This window comes from Morus notabilis, unplaced genomic scaffold (assembly GCF_000414095.1).
Source record: "Morus notabilis unplaced genomic scaffold, ASM41409v2 Scaffold83, whole genome shotgun sequence".
NCBI classification, from domain to species: Eukaryota; Viridiplantae; Streptophyta; class Magnoliopsida; order Rosales; family Moraceae; genus Morus; species Morus notabilis.
In genome coordinates this window covers 251,621-271,991 of record NW_010360797.1, presented here as the reverse complement: position 1 = coordinate 271,991, position 20,371 = coordinate 251,621, and the positions used below count along the sequence as shown (strand labels likewise).

Genomic DNA, 20,371 nt, shown 5'->3' with positions numbered 1-20,371 from the left:
AGTTTATAGTGGAGTAACTATTGGAATTAATAGAATTAATTAATTAATTAAAGTGTTTAATTAATTATTAATTTTATTGGAGCTCGGGATTATAGGTCCATTAGTCCCCGCGTCGTCCTAGTAATTCTACTAGACACAAAGGGCAAAATGAGAATTTTAGAATTACAGAATTCTAAAATTAAACACTCAAAAATAATTAATTGAGAATTAATTATTATTTAAATAATGTGATTATTTAAATTTAAATTTGAATACATCTAGATTTATCAATTTAAACTTATTTGATAAGTTGTTCAATTTAGAATTCAAATTAATTTAAGTTTGACTTAAATTAGAATTAGAATTTGAGTCAAAATTAGACTACATGATAAATGATGATTTTCTCTTCCTTCCCTATCTGTAAATTGGCGCCACACAGGGATGAGAATCCCCTAAGGTGGCCGGCCACACTAAGGATAAGGGAATGAGAGATTTTGTTTCAAATTCAAATAAGAGATAATTGACAAGCTTTATCTTAGAGATAGAGATTGGATTTCTTCTATGTGTTTGACTTCTACTCTATATATAAGAGAATAGTAGAAAATTGTGGACACAATTTTTTTTGAGACAATTCTTAAAAACGAATTTTGCCCTAATTTGAATAGGGTGGCCGAAATTTCTCTATAGAGTGAGAGGGAAAAGTTTTCTCCAAAAATTTCACATCGTGCATGCGTTGGTATTTGTGAAAATTTGAGTGTTTATTCTAACCCGTTTTGTCTTAGGTGTGCCCACACACACGTCTTCGTGAATTCTAAGAATTGACGTGGAAGACATTGGTTTTCTAAACACAAAGCTTTGGAGCAAGGATTGTTCGAGGTCAAAGAACTCAAGTTATCATCCTAATCGGCCGCCGGGTATTTTTTCTAATTGAGTTCTTAATAAATAAATTAATGTGATTAATTTATTTGTGTATAAATTAATATAATCTATAGAGTATATCAAAGGTTTTATGAAAATTTTTGTTATACACGATTCGCCTCCCCCCACGCTTCCGCATCCGAATTCAATTCGGAGACCAACAAGCTTAGTGCACGTTTTATCCCTTTGGACGTTTCACTAGAACTTGCTGGTGGTACCGGTCACTAATCGGGATTAACTTTTCTTGTAAAGCAAGGTTATTTGTGTCAGCATTAGTGCTTGTATCTCATTGATTTGTAATATATTTGCTTTTTAAAAAAAAAGTAAAATAAAATAAAATATGGAATGATGTCAATTTAAATTCCTCTACCAAGTTAAGGAAAAAAAACAATTTAAAATATATAAAAATTTATTTGGATTAAAAAAATAAAAGATTAAAATGAAAAAAAAAAAGAAACGAAAACTAATCAAGAAACAAAAAAAAAGAAAAGAAAAAAGAAAATAAAGCTAAAGTAAAAAGAAAAGCTAAGAAAAAGAAAAAAAATAAAAGAAACAATGTCAGAAGGCAACGCGACACATAAAGTGTGTTTGAGAATGCTTTTAAAACTCCCAAAAATAACAATGTAACTATAATATTTGATAAAAGTGTACAAAAACACTTTGCACATAAATCAATACACTTTAAGTTATTTAAATAAGTTAAAATTTATAACTTTTAGGCATCGTTCGTTTCACTGATTCGAGTTTTTAACTCTAAAAAAGCTCTCAGAAAATGTCACATTTAATTTTTTCTGCTACAATGAAAAACTCTCATAAAATGTCACATCTCAGCTCGAATTGAAAACTCAAATCTGTGAAGTAAACGAGATCTTAAATTCTATTTCTACTTCTGTTTTTACTTTAAGTAAAAATAATACTTCTATTAAAAGCACAATAATTATTTTAAAAGTACAACAATCCTAAATTGACCATAGTAGAGTAAGGTCTAAAAAGTTTTTGCCTCTTATAGATATAGAAACAAAAAAAGGAAAGAAAAAAAATGAAAATAATGCTAAAGCAAAAAAAAAAAAAAAAAAAAAAAAAAAAAAAAAAAAAAGAGAAAAAAGAAAATAAAAGAAATAAAGTGAGAGTGACGTGGCGCATGGTACAATAAGATTTAAAAAGCCTGTCTCTTATATAATTGTATAGATATAGATATAGAAACGAAAAAAGAAAAGAAAAAAGAAAAGAAAAAAGAAAATGAAGCTAAAAAAAAAAGCTAAGCAAAAGAAAAAAATAAAAGAAGTAAAGTGAGAGCGTGACATGGCGTATGGTAGAGCAAGGTTCAAAAAGTTTTTGCTTCTTTTATAATTGAACTAGTTTTGTAACGTGTTTGTACATATTGTTATAATAGAGGCACTTAAAAAGTTTGTTATTAAAAATTTATTTATACAATCATTTAAAAAGAAATATGTATAAAGATAACAGTTGAAAAAATAAGTAGAGAAATATTTGAGAAAATTATTTTAACCAATTAAAAAAAAACACACGCGAAAATAATTATTCTTATACGAGTAAAGTGAGAAACGATAAGTTTTTAAAAAAACACAAAAAATATTAAAATGGAAAAAATTTAAAAAAAGATAAAAAATAAAAAAAATAAGTGGATGGAGTGCCACGGTAGCCCCATAAAAAATAGCTTTTGACTTTTTTTATGTAAAGACTAGTTGAAACATAAGCTACGCACATGAGTATTTATTCAGTATGCTATATTTTTTAGACACATACATTTAAAAAAAAGAAATATTAACAACAAAAAAATATTTTTGCAAGCGCATATTTGAAATTATTTAAATAATAGCATATTAGGGGTAAAATTTAACAAGGCACAATTAGAAAACACAAGATTTAAAATGAACTAAAAAATAAAAGGATCAAAATACACTTTTTAAATTGGACAAATATGTTTTAATAAGTTATGATTATAAGCATAAGATCTTTTTTATAAAAAGACAAACGAAACATTTTATGTTTTATGAAATAAAAAAATACTTCTAAAGGCAAAAGGTAGACAATAGTAGGGAAATAATAAAAAAAGGCAATAGGTAGGAAAAAAAAGAGAGGGAAGAAAAATATAAAAAGTATAAAAATGAAAAAAGAGAAAGAAAAAATAGAAAATAAAAAATAAAAAAAGAAAGAAAGAAAGAGCAGGCTAACATGCAGCTTCTATAGAGGCCAACATCAAGGTAAATTCTAATGTTAATTATATATTTTTGACATAAAAAAATATGATATACTATGTTATTTTCATTTTTACTCAACGTTATTTAAAATGTTAAATCTATTTTTTCTTTAAAATTTATGAAAGTAAACAATTATTTTTAAAATAATTAGAAAATGTAAAAATTAAAATGATTACATTAAAAAGTAAACATTTCAACTAATAACAATCAAATGCTAACTTTTTAATTTGTTATATTTAATGAGAAATTTATCATAAAATATAGCATATAAGAAATTTAATACAACAAATTACATTACATTAGAAATAATTTTTTATGTTTAAATACTAAATTTATAATTGACACGTTAATTGTGAGATACAACGAACTCTTTGTTTAAGTATATATAGATAAAGATGCATATAGGGATTGTATAGATATATATATATATATATATATACACACACAGAGATGAATGGACCTTAAGGCCCAAAAATGCTGTGTATTACTCCACATAAGGCCGTTACACAGAGTAGAAGCAAGTAAACTCAAGCGAGCCTAGCTGCTCTCTTCAGGGACACAGACAGAAGACAAGTTAAATTAACAGAAATATCAGAGTAATCACAGAGCGTAAACAATCAGACGTTGAGGCTGAGGTAGTATTTCTTTGTCTGCTGTGTTCAAGAGAAGAGAGTTTTCAGAACCAAAAATGGCGATAACGCTGAACACTGGTTTCAAGATGCCGATAGTGGGTCTGGGTGTTTGGCGGGTGGAAGGGAAAGAAATCAGAGATCTCATTATCAACTCCATCAACATTGGCTATCGCCATTTTGATTGTGCTGGTGCTACTTCTCTTCTTCTACTTCTTTTCCTCTCATTTTCATATGGTTTGCGGGGTTTTGTTTTTTTTGTTTTTTTTGTTGTTGTTTTCTTTTGCCTTTTCTTTCTCCGCTTGTGATTTTAGCTAATAAGTTTAAAGGGGTTGTTAGATTTTTTATTTCTTGAAATATTGTTGATTTTCCTTTTGTTAGAGATAATTATGCCAAGTAGATCAGTATTATTCGACTATTGTTATACTTATGATTAGTTATTATGATAAACAACAGCAAATTGCTGTACCAATAGTATAATTATAGTTACTATGACGAACAACAACAAATTACTTGTAATTGGTATAGTTATTATGTAACCAACAGCAAATTTCTGTAGCAATTGTGTTATTATTATGATTAAAATTACTAATATTTGGCCTCTAGCCTCTTTGCCACTAGAATTTTCATTTTATGGTGCTTATGGGACATTACAAAGTTTGACCATCTGATCTTGCTTGCAGCTGATTACAGGAATGAATCAGAAGTTGGGGAGGCACTTTCCGAGGCTTTTCGGACGGGGCTTGTTAAGAGAGAGGATCTCTTTATTACCACCAAGGCTAGTTTTAATTTCCCAATCGAGTATTTTCATTTCCTTTGGCTAAATAAAATGCCCGTCCTCTTTTGCCAAGAGTATGAATCTTTTTCTTTCCCTTTTACTCTTACATGATGATTGCAGCTTTGGAATTCGGACCATGGACATGTCATTGAGGCCTGCAAGGACAGCCTGAAGAAGCTTCAATTAGATTATCTGGATCTTTACCTTGTTCACTTCCCCGTCGCCACGAAGCATACCGGTGCTTCCCTTCTCTCTTTCATCGTTTTATTGATCCTCCATCCTTTTAAAATGCTGTTTTACTGCAGTTTGCGAAACTGACCTCGACATTGACAAATGTTTGTTTTGGCTTTAAAAAAAAAAACGATGCAGGAGTTGGTACAACTGACAGTGCTTTAGATGAGGATGGGGTGCTTGACATAGACACAACCATATCCTTGGAAACCACCTGGCACGCGATGGAAGATCTGGTGTCCTTGGGTCTAGTGCGTAGCATCGGAATCAGGTAAACCAACATTATGCATTTTTTTATGCAGATTCGATAAGCTACTTGAGTTGCTATGTGATGATAAATTACAAGGAAGTTACTCGTTAAACGAGGTATGAGCATTCATAATGCTACTTTAAATAGTGCAGTGCTATGAGAGTTCTCATTTGCGTAGTGCTTTATGCACTATAGATTTGATGTAGAACAAGTTAAGATTTAGAGGGGAGAAGAGAAAAAGAAAGAAATAGGTGGAGAAAGTTAAGAATTTGAGGAAGAGAAGAGAGTATGATAGAACATTTAGGGAGAAAACAAGAATATTAGGAGAAGAAGTACGTATATTTCATAATCAAAATGACTTGTTTTTCCATGTTACAAGATGGCCTATTTATAGATAGGCAATTTAGCAAAAGTGGCTTAAGTGACAACTAACTTACAAGTTGTTCATACTAGATCCTAGCTAATGACAACTAAGAATAACTTGGCACATGTGGCCAAGTTGATTTCTAAAGACTTTCAGAGGAAAAGATTTCTCATTTCATTGAATTGTTTATAGAGAAAAATCCTCTTAAATAGAGAAAAACAGTAAATACAATTATGGTAATTCCTTACCAAAACTAAAGGATATGACCACATTTATTTCCCTAAAAAACCTACCAAAAAAATACTCCAAGAAAATCAGGAAACAAACACAAAGTCAATGCACGAAATTAAGACACAAAATCCATGAAATCACACGGATTTCCAACAATTTCTAGTAAAGTAAGCTAGCAAATGACAACTAAGCATGTTTTGGCACAAGTTGCTAACAACTTACACAAAATGACAAAATAGGCGAGAAAAATGACAACTAAATATGAGTTGGCACAAGGTGCCAAGTTGTCAACTTTCACAAAATAACAAAATATAAAAATAATAAAATACTAAATCCTAATTCTTAATTCTTCCTCCAACTTCTTCTAGTGTAGATTCATAATTTATCATTGTGTTCCACATCATTCCCTCCGGGTTGGAAAGAACTCTACTCTGACAAGTGATGCTGCAAATAGTTCTCCAAAAGAGCAGAATCAAGGCGACAGAACTCATCTTTAGTGATCCAAGTATCATCTCAGATAAACGATCTTTCCAACGAACAAAGAAGCAACGAAAATCACCAAATGGAGAAGTAACAAATTCATCTTCTAAGACATCGGCAATCTCTTCAGTTGGCGTGACAGTAGCAGAATGAGCCAACGGAAAGGGGATGGAAGATTGCCCTGTAGAAATGGAAGAAGGCAAAACTGGAGGCTCGAATGTGCCTCGCGGTAAGGAAATAAATACGCCACATTTAACACTAGACTAATTGACAAGTTTGATGGTAAATCAAGTAAATATGCATTGAATCCAAGCCTACGAAGAATAGGATAAGGGCCAATAGTTCGGGCATGTAGCTTTTTGATAATATGTTTAGGATAACGTTCAGGACAAAAACGAACCATAACATAATCACCTTCTTTGAATTCTTTGTGCCTATGATGTGCATCAGCAGCAAATTTATAAGTGTCTTTAAGTCGTCTGATCTCAACATGCAAAATTATGAATATGTTCAGCAAATGCTTGAGCAGAATCAGAAGGGCGATAATCAATGGGCAACGGGATAAGATCAATGGGTTGGCGAGGAGAGAGGCCATGAACAATCTCAAAAGGACTTTTACCTGTCGAATGATTAACAAAGTTGTTATAGGCAAATTTAGCAATAGTTAAAATAAGATCCCAGTTACCAGGCTTCTCACCAACAAGACACCTAAGCAGATCACCTAAACTACGGTTAACAACTTCATTTTGACCATCAGTTTGAGGGTGGAAAGCAGATGAATATTTCAAAGTTGTCCCAAACAATTTCCAAAGTGTGTTCCAAAAGTAGCTAACAAATTTGACGCCCCTATCAGAAACGATGGTAGTTGGTAGGCCATGTAACCGAACAATTTTCGAAAAAATAATTTAGCAATATGTGAAGCATTCACAGTCTTAGCACATGGGATGAAATGAGTCATCTTAGAAAAATGGTCAATGACCACAAAAATAGAATCATGACTCCTAGCAGTCTTAGGCAATCGTAGGACAAAGTCCATACTAAGAGCTTGCCAAGGGGTGTGTGGCACAAGAAGTGGGGTGTATAATCCAGTGTTTTGCTTCTTGGCTTTTCCTAACTGGCAAGTACGACATTGAGAAACAATACACACGACATCCCTTTTCAAAGAGGGCCAATAAAATCTTTCTTCTACCAAGGATATTGTCTTGTCTCTTCCAAAATCTCCAGCTAAACCCCCAGCATATGTAATTCCCATATAAAAAATTCACAAAGTGAAGTACGAGGAATATGTAGCTTAACTCCTTTAAAGAGATATTGATGTGGGACAAAGTCAAATCTCCAAACCTATTTTAGGCGGAGATATGAACAAATAAATTTGGATTGATTCTTATTCAGTTTCCTAATTTGATTTGGGAAAGTTTCTTGATTGTATGCATTTAATTTTGTTTATTTAGTTTCCTGTTTTACTTTTGTAATAAGCGTATAAATTGGCTACATGTTATGGACAATGCAGACTATTATGATTGTTGATATTGAATTTCAGAATTACTCTCCCTCTTGAATTTCTTCTTCCTCTTCTCCCAATTTCTTCCTAAATCCCTAATTCCTATTCTATTTCTCTCTCCTATCTCTAAATTCGCCCTCTTTCTCTTTCTATTTTCTTTTCTCTTCTGTAGTTTTGCATCATATACCTACCTCAAATGAGAAAATCAACATGAGAGGGACTTGGGTTATCTAAGGAATCCTTATAAATGATGGAAAAATCTGGACAAGAGGCATACTCATCCTTAAGGCGCTCTAAACCAACCACGCTGTTAGTCATAGAATGTAATACAGTGGTAACATGACTAAGAGCATCAGTATCCTTATTTTCAATCCCACACAGTGCTTGAGAACAAAGGTATACTCTTGGAGAAACTTAACCCACTTAATATGTCGAGAACTTAACTTACGCAAGGAATTCAGGTGACGAAGGGCTTAATGGTCAGAATAGAGAACAAACTCTTTAGGAAGCAAATAATATTGCCAATGACGAAGAGATTGCACCACTGCATAGAACTCTTTATCATAAGTGGAATATTGTTGTTTTGCCTCATTGAGTTTTTCACTAAAGTATGCAATAGGGTGACCATCTTGGCTTAGAACACCTCCTATACCTGCACCAGAAGCATCACATGCTACCTCAAAAACCTTAGAAAGGTCAGGATGTCTTAGTACAAGAGTTTCAGCGTGTGTCCACTTGAAATCTCCTGGTTTCATACACTCGATAATAGGAGCAGTAATTGTACTAAATCCCTTAATGAATCTCCTATAAAACGAAACTAGACCATAAAAACTTCGGGATCGGCAGAAATTTCGTGAGCAGACACAATGTATCCTAAGAATAACACTTGATTTTTCATGAAAGAACACTTCTTAAGGTTTGCAAATAACTTTTCAGTCCTAAGAGTTGACAAAACCTGACGGAGGTGATCTAAGTATTCGGCTCATGACTTGCTATAAAAAAGAATGTCATCAATGTATACAACAAGAAACTTATTGATGAAAGGACGCAAAACATGTGTCATAACTCTTATGAAGGTGCCGGGTGCATTAGACATCCCAAAAGGCGCAACTAACCACTCATAGAGACCATCTTGAGTCTTAAAGGTTGTTTTCCACTCATCACGTAATCTAATCCTAATTTGATGGTATCCACTGCGAAGATCTATCGTAGAAAACCATCGAGCACCAGCTAACTCATCTAACATATCATCCAGTCTAGGAATAGGAAACCTAGACTTGATTGTAATTTTGTTAATGGCTTGACTATCGACACACATTTTTCAAGATCCATCTTTTTTAGGGGTTAATAAAACAGGAACAACACGTGGGCTAAGGTTATGGCGAACAAAACCTTTCTCTAAGAGTCCTTCTATTTGCCTATTCAACTCGGCTCACTCTATAGGATTCAGCCTATAATGGGGAAGATTAGGCAATTGTGAACCAGGAACTAAGTCTATCTAGGGGAGGTAACTCGTTAGGAAGTTCATTAGGCATGCTATGCTATCCCAAAACTCTTCTATCAATTGAGAAGCATTGGGTGGAAGATCTAGGGTGGACTCAGAGGACATGGTAAAATTTCCTGTAGGAACTAAGGCATATACTAACTCAGATTCGACATCTTCTCGCTCAAAGTGCTTATGGAATAGGACTTGAACTTGATATACTGGTAAATTCTTAGGTGGAATCTTGGTTCTTAGACAAGCTTTTGTGACTGGCTTTGCAGGTTGCAAGAGGATTGTCTTGTTGTCATGTGTGAATTTATAGGTATTGTCATGACCGCAATGTTTCACATCATGATCATACAACCAAGGACGGCCTAACAAGACATGGGTGACATCTATATGTAGAACTTCACAGTAGAGATTTTCAGAGTATGTATCTTAAGGGATACTAGACATCACTCTGTAACAGGCCAAAAGGTTTTATCTGTGGTTCAGGGTTAAGATCAAATCTAGCAATAGCTGACTTGAAAACAACATTCATGGAACTACCCCCTCAATGACTTACAGGTTTTATCCTTTAGAGGTATGAAGGTGTGGAAGATATTGGTACATTTCCATGCATCACAATCAGTAGGAGTAGGCAAAATTCATCGCATAACAGATAGATATTCCTCATCAGGGGAGTAATCATCTTCATACATCACTAGAGGGTCCTCGTAATCTGGTTCCAATGGAGCTATAGCAAATAGCTCATTTCCTTTTTCTAATAGGGTATTAGCCTCGTGATTAATAATAAGGGCACGTTGTGGACAACAGGAGACTATATGACCTTTGGCATGACAATGGTGGCACTCAATTGAGGTGGCAAAAGGTCGAGAACTAGAGGGAAATTGTTGGACTCTTGTCAAAACTAGTGGGAGGTGCATTAGAATTTGGAATAAATGTTGGCTTCGATTGGATTGGCTGAGAACTAGCACTAGACCGAGGAAAGGTACTGGGACGCCCCTGACGAGAATCAGATTGATAGGAGGCACGCTTCGGGATAAAGGAACAGAGTTATTTTTCAACTTCTAAAGCTTTTTGATAGGCTTCTTCTAAGGTATAAAGTGAATGCATGGTAACCTCTCATTTGTTATCCATTCGTAAACCATTGACAAATCTTGAAAGAAGGAGCCTAGTATCTTCATTGACATCACATCGTAATATCAACTCCTCAAAACGGCTCATATATTAATAAACAGTGGAGTTGTTTTGCCTAAGGTTTAAGAATTGGTCTAACAATTGATCATGACAGTAGACTGGAACATATTTTTCCTTCAGTTTTTCTCTCATTTCAACCCATAAAGTAATGGGTGGATGACCCAATCTTTCATTGTTAAGCAAAAAGGATCTCCAAAAACATTTTGCTTGCCTTATCAGTTTCATACTTGTCATACGAATACGTTGGGAATCATTCATGTCATACCACTCAAAATAATCATTCATGTTATCCAACCAATCAAGGAACACAGTAGCATCTAACCTACCATCAAACTCAGGGGCATCTAATTTAATCTTTCTTGACACTTCTTCTAGATCATTTCGACAATCTCTAGGTTGGTTGTATAGTTGTTGACGCTGCGGGTTATGTCTACTATGAATGGCTACATGTCTTATGTTTTGGCTTTTGGATGAAGTGGATGAGCATTAGAATCATAGATATAACTATCTAGAGTTTGGCCATGAGGTGGAGTGGTTGAGGTAGGCAATAAATGAGTTTTAGTATTCCTAGCATTTGTCTGTTTTGTAAGGGAACCTAAGTTATGGGAGCTTTCACCTGCTTGACACATTTTAGAATTTTGACAGTGTTGTTGAAAGTCCTCATTGAGATTGTGCACATTTGTGATAGGTTTATGCTAGTTATGTTAGTGAATTAGTTATTAATATAATTAGTGGTTAGTGATTTAGTTAGTTGGATTTATGTGATACGAGAATTAGTATAAAAGAGTGTTAGAATAGTAAGTCAGGGAGGAATTAGTGAATTGTAGTAGGACTTAATCTCTAGGGAGAGATCAAAGTCTCTCGAAAGCTTTGAAACTATCTTGTATTTCATTATTTCTGTTTTACTTCTTCAATACAAAATCAGTTTAACCTCTTCTATATCTTGGTTCATATCAATTTGTGGAAACGTTCTCAAAATCTTTGGTAAGTTTAGAGACTGCGGGTATTAAGTCAACAATTTTGTCAAGTTGTTTGGCCAATTGGGATAAGTGGATACCAGTTTTGTTTTGGCGTTCTAAAATGGCATCAACTGTTTTTTGAAGGTCTTTGGCCATGATGGAAAGGTAATATGTCAATGGGTAAGGATAAGAAATATGCGGGAAAAAAAAAAAAAAAAAAAACTAAACTTACTTGAAATAATGAAAAATTAAACTTAGCTTTAGAGGCACAAAATAGAAATTAAAATTCAAATGTTCTTCAATAGGCAAAGGGTAGGACTAACAATAAGGATAGTTTAATAGGAAGCTCTTTTTTGTTTTTGTTTTTTTTTTTCTATGTATGATATATAGAACAAATAAAGGAAACGGGGAAAGCAGGGCTTTTAGATGCAATACAAGACTTAGGAGACGTTTGGTTCATGGATTAGAATCATGTGATTAGAACCATTTTCGATTTACGTGTATTTGTTGTGAGAGAAAATACTATAGCGAACCATGAACCATGATTCAAATCATGGTTTGAATCCTCCAACCAAACATTCCCTTAATAATCCATCGCACTTGAATCAAAAGCACAGAGGTTGTTGAAAATCCGGATTTTGTATTATTTCCTAGCTGTAGGTTAACTATAATTAGTCAACCATTCCTTATTTAGTTAATTAAGAAAATCAGGTAATATATTTCCTGATATTCTCTTGATTTGATTAGCCTAGGAATTAGCTTTTAGTTTCTAAAAATAAGGTCAAAGATTAGGAGACTCTTGTGTATATATTCGGCCACTGTATCATTCAAGATCAATGAAAAGAATTCTTATTCTTCATTCAAAAATCAATATGGTATCGGAGATAGACCTCTAAAACTGTCCAGCAACATTCCCTTCTTCATTGCTCAACTCAATTCTTTTCAATTCTTTAACTATCCAGCAACATTCTCTCAATTCTTTTCAACTCTTTGACTCTTCGTTGTTCCATATCCTATGACAAAATACGGCGTGGCCACAGAATGAGAAAGCTCCACCTCCGAAGTCACCTTCAATCAAGAAATTCTAGTGGCATGAAACAATGGAGGCACGGACAACAGTGGGGTTCTACCAATCACAAGCCACAAGTTGAATGGGCACAACTACTTACAGTGGTCTCAATCCGTTCTCGTGTTTATTCGAGGAAAAGGCAACGATGACCATCTCACAGGTCTGTCAACTTCACCAGAAAAAAAAAGGACCCCAAGTACCGAACATGGAGGGCTGAGGACAACATGGTGATGTCGTGGTTGATTAACTCTATGATCAATGACATCGGCGAAAATTTTCTCCTCTACATCACTGCCAAAGAGATATGGGATGCTGCAAAAGAAACATACTCCAGCAACGAAAATACCTCTGAACTGTTTGGTGTGGAAACCATCCTCCATGACCTCCGACAAGGTGAATCTTTTGTTTCCCAATAATTTAATTCTTTCACCCGTTATTGGCAACAGTTAGATATGTTTGAATAGCACATTTGGGAGAGCCCAAATGATGGAATTCAGTATTGGCAGATTATTGAGAAAAAACGGGTGTTCAAGTTCCGAATGGGACTTAACAAAGATCTAGATGAAGTTCGTGGGAGAATTTTGGGCACAAAACCTCTCCTAAGTCTAGGAGAAGCCTTCTCAGAGGTAAGAAGGGAAGAAGGCCAGAAGAAAGTAATGATGGGGACGCCAAACAATCTGCCCACCACCACTAAAGGATCAACCCTTGCTATGCGTGGACCTCAACCGAGCAACACAGATAGCAAGACGAGAAAAGGCAGGCCCTGGTGTGATCATTGCTGAAAACCAGGCCATACAAGGGACACATGTTGGAAGATTCATGGGAAACCTGGTGATTTCAAGCCCTCATGCTCATTTCATGAAAACCGTGGCAACATTGCATCCTCAACTAATGAGAATAGCACCACTGAACCAGTTCTCTTCAGCAAAGAGCAACTTGAACCTCTCCAAAAGATGATCAGCCAATCCATTGGTTCCTCCATTGTTGCTACGGGTTCTCTTGCTCAAAAGGGTAATTTCTCAAAAGCCTTAATTGTTAACAGGGAAAGAAATAATATTTGGATTGTTGACTCGAGTGCCTCAGATCACATGACCAGTGATAAGTCTTTACTTACCGAATTTATGCCTTGCAATGAAAATCATTCAGTTAGGATTGCAAACGGGTCCGTCTCAAAAGTTGCAAGCTATGGATCGGTTACAATTTCCAAGACTTTGTCTATTCATTCTGTCTTGTAGTGAATCTTGATTGTAATTTACTGTCAATTAGTAAACTGGCCCGAGATAAGAATTGTGTTGCTAAATTCGTCCAAAATATGTGAATTTCAGGACTCGGATTCGGGGAAGATGATTGGCAGTGCTGAGGCATGCTCGAGACTCTATCTCCTCAAAAGCAACCACTTTATGGAAGAACAAGCTCACAAGGCAGCCTCTCCGAGTCAGTTTTACAAAAGTTGTTTTTCTATTTCTTCAAATAAGGATAGTGAAATTATGTTATGGCATTATTGTCTAGGACATCCTAATTTCTGTTATCTTGAAAAATTGTTTCCTTCATTATTCAGAAATAAAAGTTCCAAGAATTTTCAATGTGAAGTGTGCCAGCTCTCAAAACATGTTCGTAATTCTTATCCTAGTCGTCCATATAAAATGTCACGTCCTTTTTCTATGATTCATATGACGTCTAGGGACCATCTAATATCAAAAATATCACTGGGGCATGTTGGTTTGTATCCTTTGTTGATGATCACACAAGAATCACCTGGATATTTCTCGTGAAAGAAAAATCTGAAGTTGAGCAAATCTTCAAAAATTTCAATACCATGATCCAAACACAATTCAATATAAAATTCTAAGTTTTCAAAACAGATAATGCAAAAGAATATTTCAAGACTGTTTTGAGTGATTATCTGAATAGCCAGGGCATAATCCAGTTTTTGTGTTGACACTCATGAACATAATGGGATTTTGAGAGAAAGAATAAGCGTCTTCTTGAGGTTGCTAGGTCTTTGATGTTCACTTCCCATGTTCCAAAGCACTTCTGAGGAGAAGCTGTCCTTACGGCAGCCTATCTTATAAATAAAATGCCATCTCGTGTTCTAAACTTCCAAACTCCAAGTCAAGTCCTTCTCAAAGCCTATCCAGAAAGTCGTATAATCTCCACCATTTCTCCAAAGTTATTTGGATGCTCAGCCTTTGTTCATGTTTATCCCAATACCGGAGCAAACTAGATCCTAAAGCAATATATTGCATATTTCTTGGGTACTCATCAAATCAAAGAGGATATAAATGTTACTCACCTGTCACAAGGAGATTCTATAATTCAATGGATGTCACCTTCTTTGAGGAGCAGTCCTATGTTACGATCCTGGTTGAGTCCCACATTGCTAAAGTATGGGCTTAGCATGTGGGTTTATAACCATTTGGGCACCCTCTCCCTGCAAGCTAGCTTTTGGGGATGAGTTCTACCCAAGGGTTATAACAATTGTAGGATCCTGGTTGAGTCTCACATTGCTAAAGTATGGGCTTAGCATGTGGGTTTATAACCATTTGGGCACCCTCTCCCTGCAAGCTAGCTTTTGGGGATGAGTTCTACCCAAGGGTTATAACAATTGTAGGATCCTGGTTGAGTCTCACATTGCTAAAGTATGGGCTTAGCATGTGGGTTTATAACCATTTGGGCACCCTCTCCCTGCAAGCTAGCTTTTGGGGATGAGTTCTACCCAAGGGTTATAACAATTGTAGGATCCTGGTTGAGTCTCACATTGCTAAAGTATGGGCTTAGCATGTGGGTTTATAACCATTTGGGCACCCTCTCCCTGCAAGCTAGCTTTTGGGGATGAGTTCTACCCAAGGGTTATAACAATTGTAGGATCCTGGTTGAGTCTCACATTGCTAAAGTATGGGCTTAGCATGTGGGTTTATAACCATTTGGGCACCCTCTCCCTGCAAGCTAGCTTTTGGGGATGAGTTCTACCCAAGGGTTATAACAATTGTAGGATCCTGGTTGAGTCTCACATTGCTAAAGTATGGGCTTAGCATGTGGGTTTATAACCATTTGGGCACCCTCTCCCTACAAGCTAGCTTTTGGGGATGAGTTCTACCCAAGGGTTATAACATCCTACTATCCCAAAACTAACGTTCAGGGGGAGAGTACATCTAAAGAACATCAGTTTTGGGATATCATTGAAACTCAACCCTATCATGACCTCCGCACCCTTGATTCTTCAAGTATTCCTAATCCTATCATCCAGCCTCTCGAGACTCCTGTTGAAGCTCTTCATCATAGTCTTGTTCTTCCTCAGAACCCTTCTCAAGAATCACTAAACAAATCTCCATCACCTTCAGAGCACCCGCCTGCTAAAAATAGTGCGCTCCGTGTTTATTCCATAAAGAAATGGCATCTAAAGGAGACAGGACAACGAGCACTTCCTGAGCAATTCCAAGAGTCGGAACCAATTCCAAGTCCTTCAGAAGTTCCACAAGGTAACTCCCAACCTGATTCTTTTACTCACGAGCTTCATGATAATCTGCCCATTGCCTTAAGAAAAGGAGTGAGATCCTGCACAAATCATCCTATTTATAACTTCTTGTCTTACAAAAGATTAGCCCCAGAATATTGTGCTTTTGTCTCCAATCTTGATAAGATACAGGTCCCCAACAACATTTATGAAGCCATTAAGATACCACACTGGAAGACAGCTATTATTGAAGAAGTTCGGACCTTAGAAAAGAACAATACTTGGGAGATAGTTGACTTGCCACAAGGAAAACGACCCGTGAGCTGCAAATGGATATTCACTATAAAACATAAGTCTGATGGAAGTGTGGAACAATTCAAAGCTCGACTAGTTGCAAAGGGATTAGTGCAATCTTATGGTATTGATTATCAGGAAACATTTGCCCCGGTTGTCAAGCTCAACACTGTTAGAGTTCTCTTTTCCCTTGCAGCTAACCTAGACTGGCCATTATTCCAGCTTAATGGCAAGAATGCCTTCCTCAACGGTGATCTCGAGGAAGAAGTATACATGGAGATTCCTCCTGGTTTTGGAACTCAAGCAACAAATAATAAAGTATGCAAACTCAAGAAGCCATTGTATGGATTGAAACAGTAAGAGATTTGGGTATATACAGTGTCAGGCGGATCATACTCTTTTTATCAAACGATCAGTACGAGGGGAGTCATCCATTCTCATTGTCTATGTCGACGACATTGTTCTTACAGGGGACTTCTTAGAAGAAATGAAACGACTGAAGAACTTTCTTGCTAAAGAGTTTGAGATCAAAGACCTAGGAACATTCAAATACTTCCTAGGAATGGAAGTAGCTTGGACGAAAGATGGAATATCAGTCTCTCAACAAAATTATGTTCTAGATCTCCTAAAAGAAACCGAAATGCTCGGATGCAAGGCTGTAGATACGCCTATGGATCCAAACATTAAACTAGGACATAGAGAGAACAATACACCAGTTGACAAAGAGAGATGTCGGAGACTCGTCGGGAAACTCATCTACCTCTCACACACTAGGCCTGACATTGGTTTTTCCATAAGTGTTGTGAGCCAATTCATGAATAGTCCCATGAGAGAACATATGGCGGCTGTCTACCGAATTCTAAGGCATCTCAAGATGACTCCGGGCAAAGGCTTGTACTTTAAGAACAACACAAACCGGGAAATAGAAATCTTTACCTATGCAGACTAGGCGGGCTCAATCACTGATCGTAGATCCACATCAGGGTATTGCACCTTCATATGGGGAAACTTGGTCACTTGGAGGAGTAAGAAGCAGACAGTGGTTTCAAGAAGCAGTGCAGAGGCCGAGTTCAGAGCTATGGCACATGGAATTTGTGAGGGAATGTGGCTTAAGAGACTCTTGAAGGAACTCAAAATTCAAGATGAAGAGCCCTTACACATGTTTTGTGACAATCAAGCTACAATAAGTATTGCCAAGAATCCTGTTCATCACGACATGACCAAACACGTGGAAATTGATCGCTATTTCATCAAAGAGAATATAGAAGATGGGGTAATTTTGCTGCAGTACACGCCAACAAAATGCCAGATAGCCGATATTCTGACCAAGGCTTTTCCAAGATCCAACTTTGAGGATTTAAACATCAAACTGGGAATGATTAACATCTATTACCCAGTTTGAGGGGGAATGTTGAAAATCCGGATTTTGTATTATTTCCTAGCTGTAGGTTACCTATAATTAGTCAACCATTCCTTATTTAGTTGATTAAGAAAATTAGGTAATATATTTCCTGATATTCTCTTGATTTGATTAGCCTAGGAATTAGCTTTTAGTTTCTAAAAATAAGGTCAAATATTAGGAGACTCTTGTATATATATTCGGCCACTGTATCATTCAAGATCAATGAAAAGAATTCTTATTCTTCATTCAAAAATCAATATAAAGTAACAGAAACAGAACTTAAGGCACAAGAAGAACCTCGAGAAGTAGATCTAATCAAGACATATGAACTGCAACCGTTGCAACTTGAAAGGAGATTGAGAAGCGAATCCATGGTCAGCGGCAAAGTTACAATTATGGCATTTGTTTTGTAAATCTTGGCCAAGGCCAATTGAAAAGAAAGACACCAGTAGCGTGCAAGTTGCTACAACTTGCAAAAGAGATGGTAGCGCTTAGACTTCCGGTGGTAGTGACAGTTTTCTTTCCCTTTTGTTTGTGTGTGTGTGTGTGTGTGTGTGTTAGGAGTATGTAGACTATACATTGGTTTGTAACTTTTGGTTTTGGTCCTAAGAGGAAATTGTGAAAGATTTGAAATTGAAAAACTTAGGTCTAGGATTGGGGGATTTTGAATTTGTGAAATTTGGGAATTGAAAATTTAGACCAAAAGGATTTTAAACGAAGCTCTGATACCAAAATTGATGTAGACAAGTTAAGATTTAGAGGAGAGAAGAGAAAAAGAGAAATTGGTGGAGAAAAATTAAAAATTTGAGGAAGAGAAGAGAGTATGAGAGAACATTTAGGGAGAGAACAAGAATATTAGGAGAAGAAGAATGTATATTTCATAACCAAATGACTTGTTTTTCCATGTTAGAAGATGGCCTATTTATAGATAGGCAATTTAGCACAAGTGGCTTAAGTGACAACTAACTTACAAGTTGGTCATACTAGATCCTAGCTAATGACAATTAAGAATGACTTGGCACATGTGGCCAAGTTGGTTTCTAGTAAAGTAAGCTAGCAAATGACAACTAGGCATGATTTGGCACAAGTTACCAATAAATTGCACAAAATGACAAAATAGGCTAGCACATGACAACTAAGTATGACTTGGCATGAGTTGCCAAGTTGTCAACTTTTACAAAATAACAAAATATAAAAATAATAAAATACAAAATCCTAATTCTTAATTATTCCTCGAACGCCTTCTAGTGTAGGTTCGTAATTTATCATTGTGTTCCGCGTCAAGATTCATATGCACTATGCAATAGTGTATAATTGCACTTTGTGCAAACAAAAGTGGAAGAATTTGATCAGGCAGATTGTAATAATAACACCGGTGAAGGAAGAACGGCAATGTCTGACTAAATGCATGAGTAACACAAGAAAGGGTGGAATTTTCTATAAATGGTTTTGTCAAAGATCTTGATAACCGAGTTGCATGGGGTCGGGGCAGGGAGAGTGAACCTCTAGGTATGCTGAAACTTGAGAATTGATAGTGAACTGTGAAATAAACTAATGTTTTCATTCGTAAGTATCGCTATTTGAAAAACCTTTAAATCCTCAGATCTCCTAGTTTCTATGCATGTAATATATGTCACTAGTCCTGTTAAGGGATCCATCTTATTTTCCTCTTTTTTTTTTTTTTTTTTTTTTTTTTTTTTTTTTTTGAGTTTCTTCAGTTACAATTCTCTTGAGAATTCGGAGTTCTGTTCTGATAGTTATAAACAATTATTTGCAGCAATTGTGACATCTTTCTAACCAGAGATTGCTTGGCTTACTCCAAAGTTAAGCCTGCTGTGAACCAGATTGAAACTCACCCTTACTTCCAGCGTGATTCTCTGGTGAAATTCTGTCAAAAGCATGGTATTTGTGTCACGGCCCACACCCCTCTCGGAGGTGCTGCTGCCAACATCGAATGGTTTGGCTCAGTTTCATGCCTAGATGATCCTGTTCTCAAGGTAAAATAAATAAGGATGGTTGTACTCTTGTTTTTGTTCTTATGATTTCGAAAACGTTAAAACAGATTAGGACAAGAACAAACACACTAGGTAGCCCGTTTTCAAAATAGGGTTGTCCAAGTTAGCCACTTTTGAACACCAAATTGAAGTGAACTAAAGACTTTTTCACTGGATATTACTAGGTGTTTCAGAAATTATTCAGTTGTCAGCCAGCTTTTCTTGATCTTCAAGAAAATAATGCTTATTTTCCGATATTATTTGCTAAGAATTTGTGTTTCCTCATTCATCACGTCAGGATCTTGCTAAGAAATACAACAGGACCGTGGCCCAGATCGTTCTCCGCTGGGGCATTCAACGGAACACGTTTGTCATTCCAAAGTCGTCAAAAGTCGAGAGATTGAAGGAGAACTTTGAAGTTTTCGACTTCGAGCTTACCAAAGAGGACATGGATTTGATCAAAACTGTGGATAAGAAACACCGGACCAATCAACCTGCTAAGTTATGGGGCATGGACCTCTATGCATAAACATGGGCATACTTCTGTGCCTTCCCGAATGTTTGTTAGTAAGAATAAGAGAGTGGGGGGAGCTTTTATGTGAGCTATTAGGCATTTTTTGGACCTGTCCTATTGTCGAAGCGTTTAGACGAAAACTAAAGGCTCATTTGATGCATTAATGACGACCTGTCCTATTATTTACGAAAACTAAGAGAGTGGGGGGAGCTTGCATGGTGATTATTATGTCCTTTCTCATCACTTTTTTTTTTTTTTTTTTTTTTTTTTTTGTGTGGAGATTATCATTTCTCATCACTTTTTTTCCCCCGTTTGAACTTTATATTCCCTGTTTGAAGTTCGGTCTCAGCTAAAACTAGAGGATAAATAAATGCTCAAACCGTTTTCCCGTTTTGATGCATAGAAAAGTTACTCAAACA

At 35.9% G+C, this 20,371-nt stretch overlaps 1 protein-coding gene across 1 annotated transcript; it reads left to right on the top strand.

Annotated features, from left to right (window-relative positions):
- The first annotated feature begins 3,601 nt into the window (after nucleotides 1-3,601).
- Nucleotides 3,602-20,358, top strand: LOC21395480 (NADP-dependent D-sorbitol-6-phosphate dehydrogenase). Its single transcript, XM_024165131.1, has 6 exons — nucleotides 3,602-3,940; nucleotides 4,432-4,526; nucleotides 4,647-4,764; nucleotides 4,896-5,028; nucleotides 19,222-19,441; nucleotides 19,737-20,358. The coding sequence occupies exons 1-6, from the start codon at nucleotides 3,808-3,810 to the stop codon at nucleotides 19,965-19,967; spliced, it is 930 nt and encodes a 309-aa protein (XP_024020899.1). The 5' UTR covers nucleotides 3,602-3,807; the 3' UTR covers nucleotides 19,968-20,358.
- The last annotated feature ends 13 nt before the right edge of the window (nucleotides 20,359-20,371 follow it).

What these genes read in the sequence shown, in the direction of transcription:
- LOC21395480 (XM_024165131.1), top strand. Translation starts at nt 3,808, where the DNA reads ATGGCGATAACGCTGAACACTGGTTTCAAGATGCCGATAGTGGGTCTG. An exon ending in CGTCGCCACGAAGCATACCG is followed by an intron (nt 4,765 to 4,895) that starts GTGCTTCCCTTC and finishes AAAACGATGCAG; the next exon opens with GAGTTGGTACAACTGACAGT. An exon ending in TAGATGATCCTGTTCTCAAG is followed by an intron (nt 19,442 to 19,736) that starts GTAAAATAAATA and finishes TCATCACGTCAG; the next exon opens with GATCTTGCTAAGAAATACAA.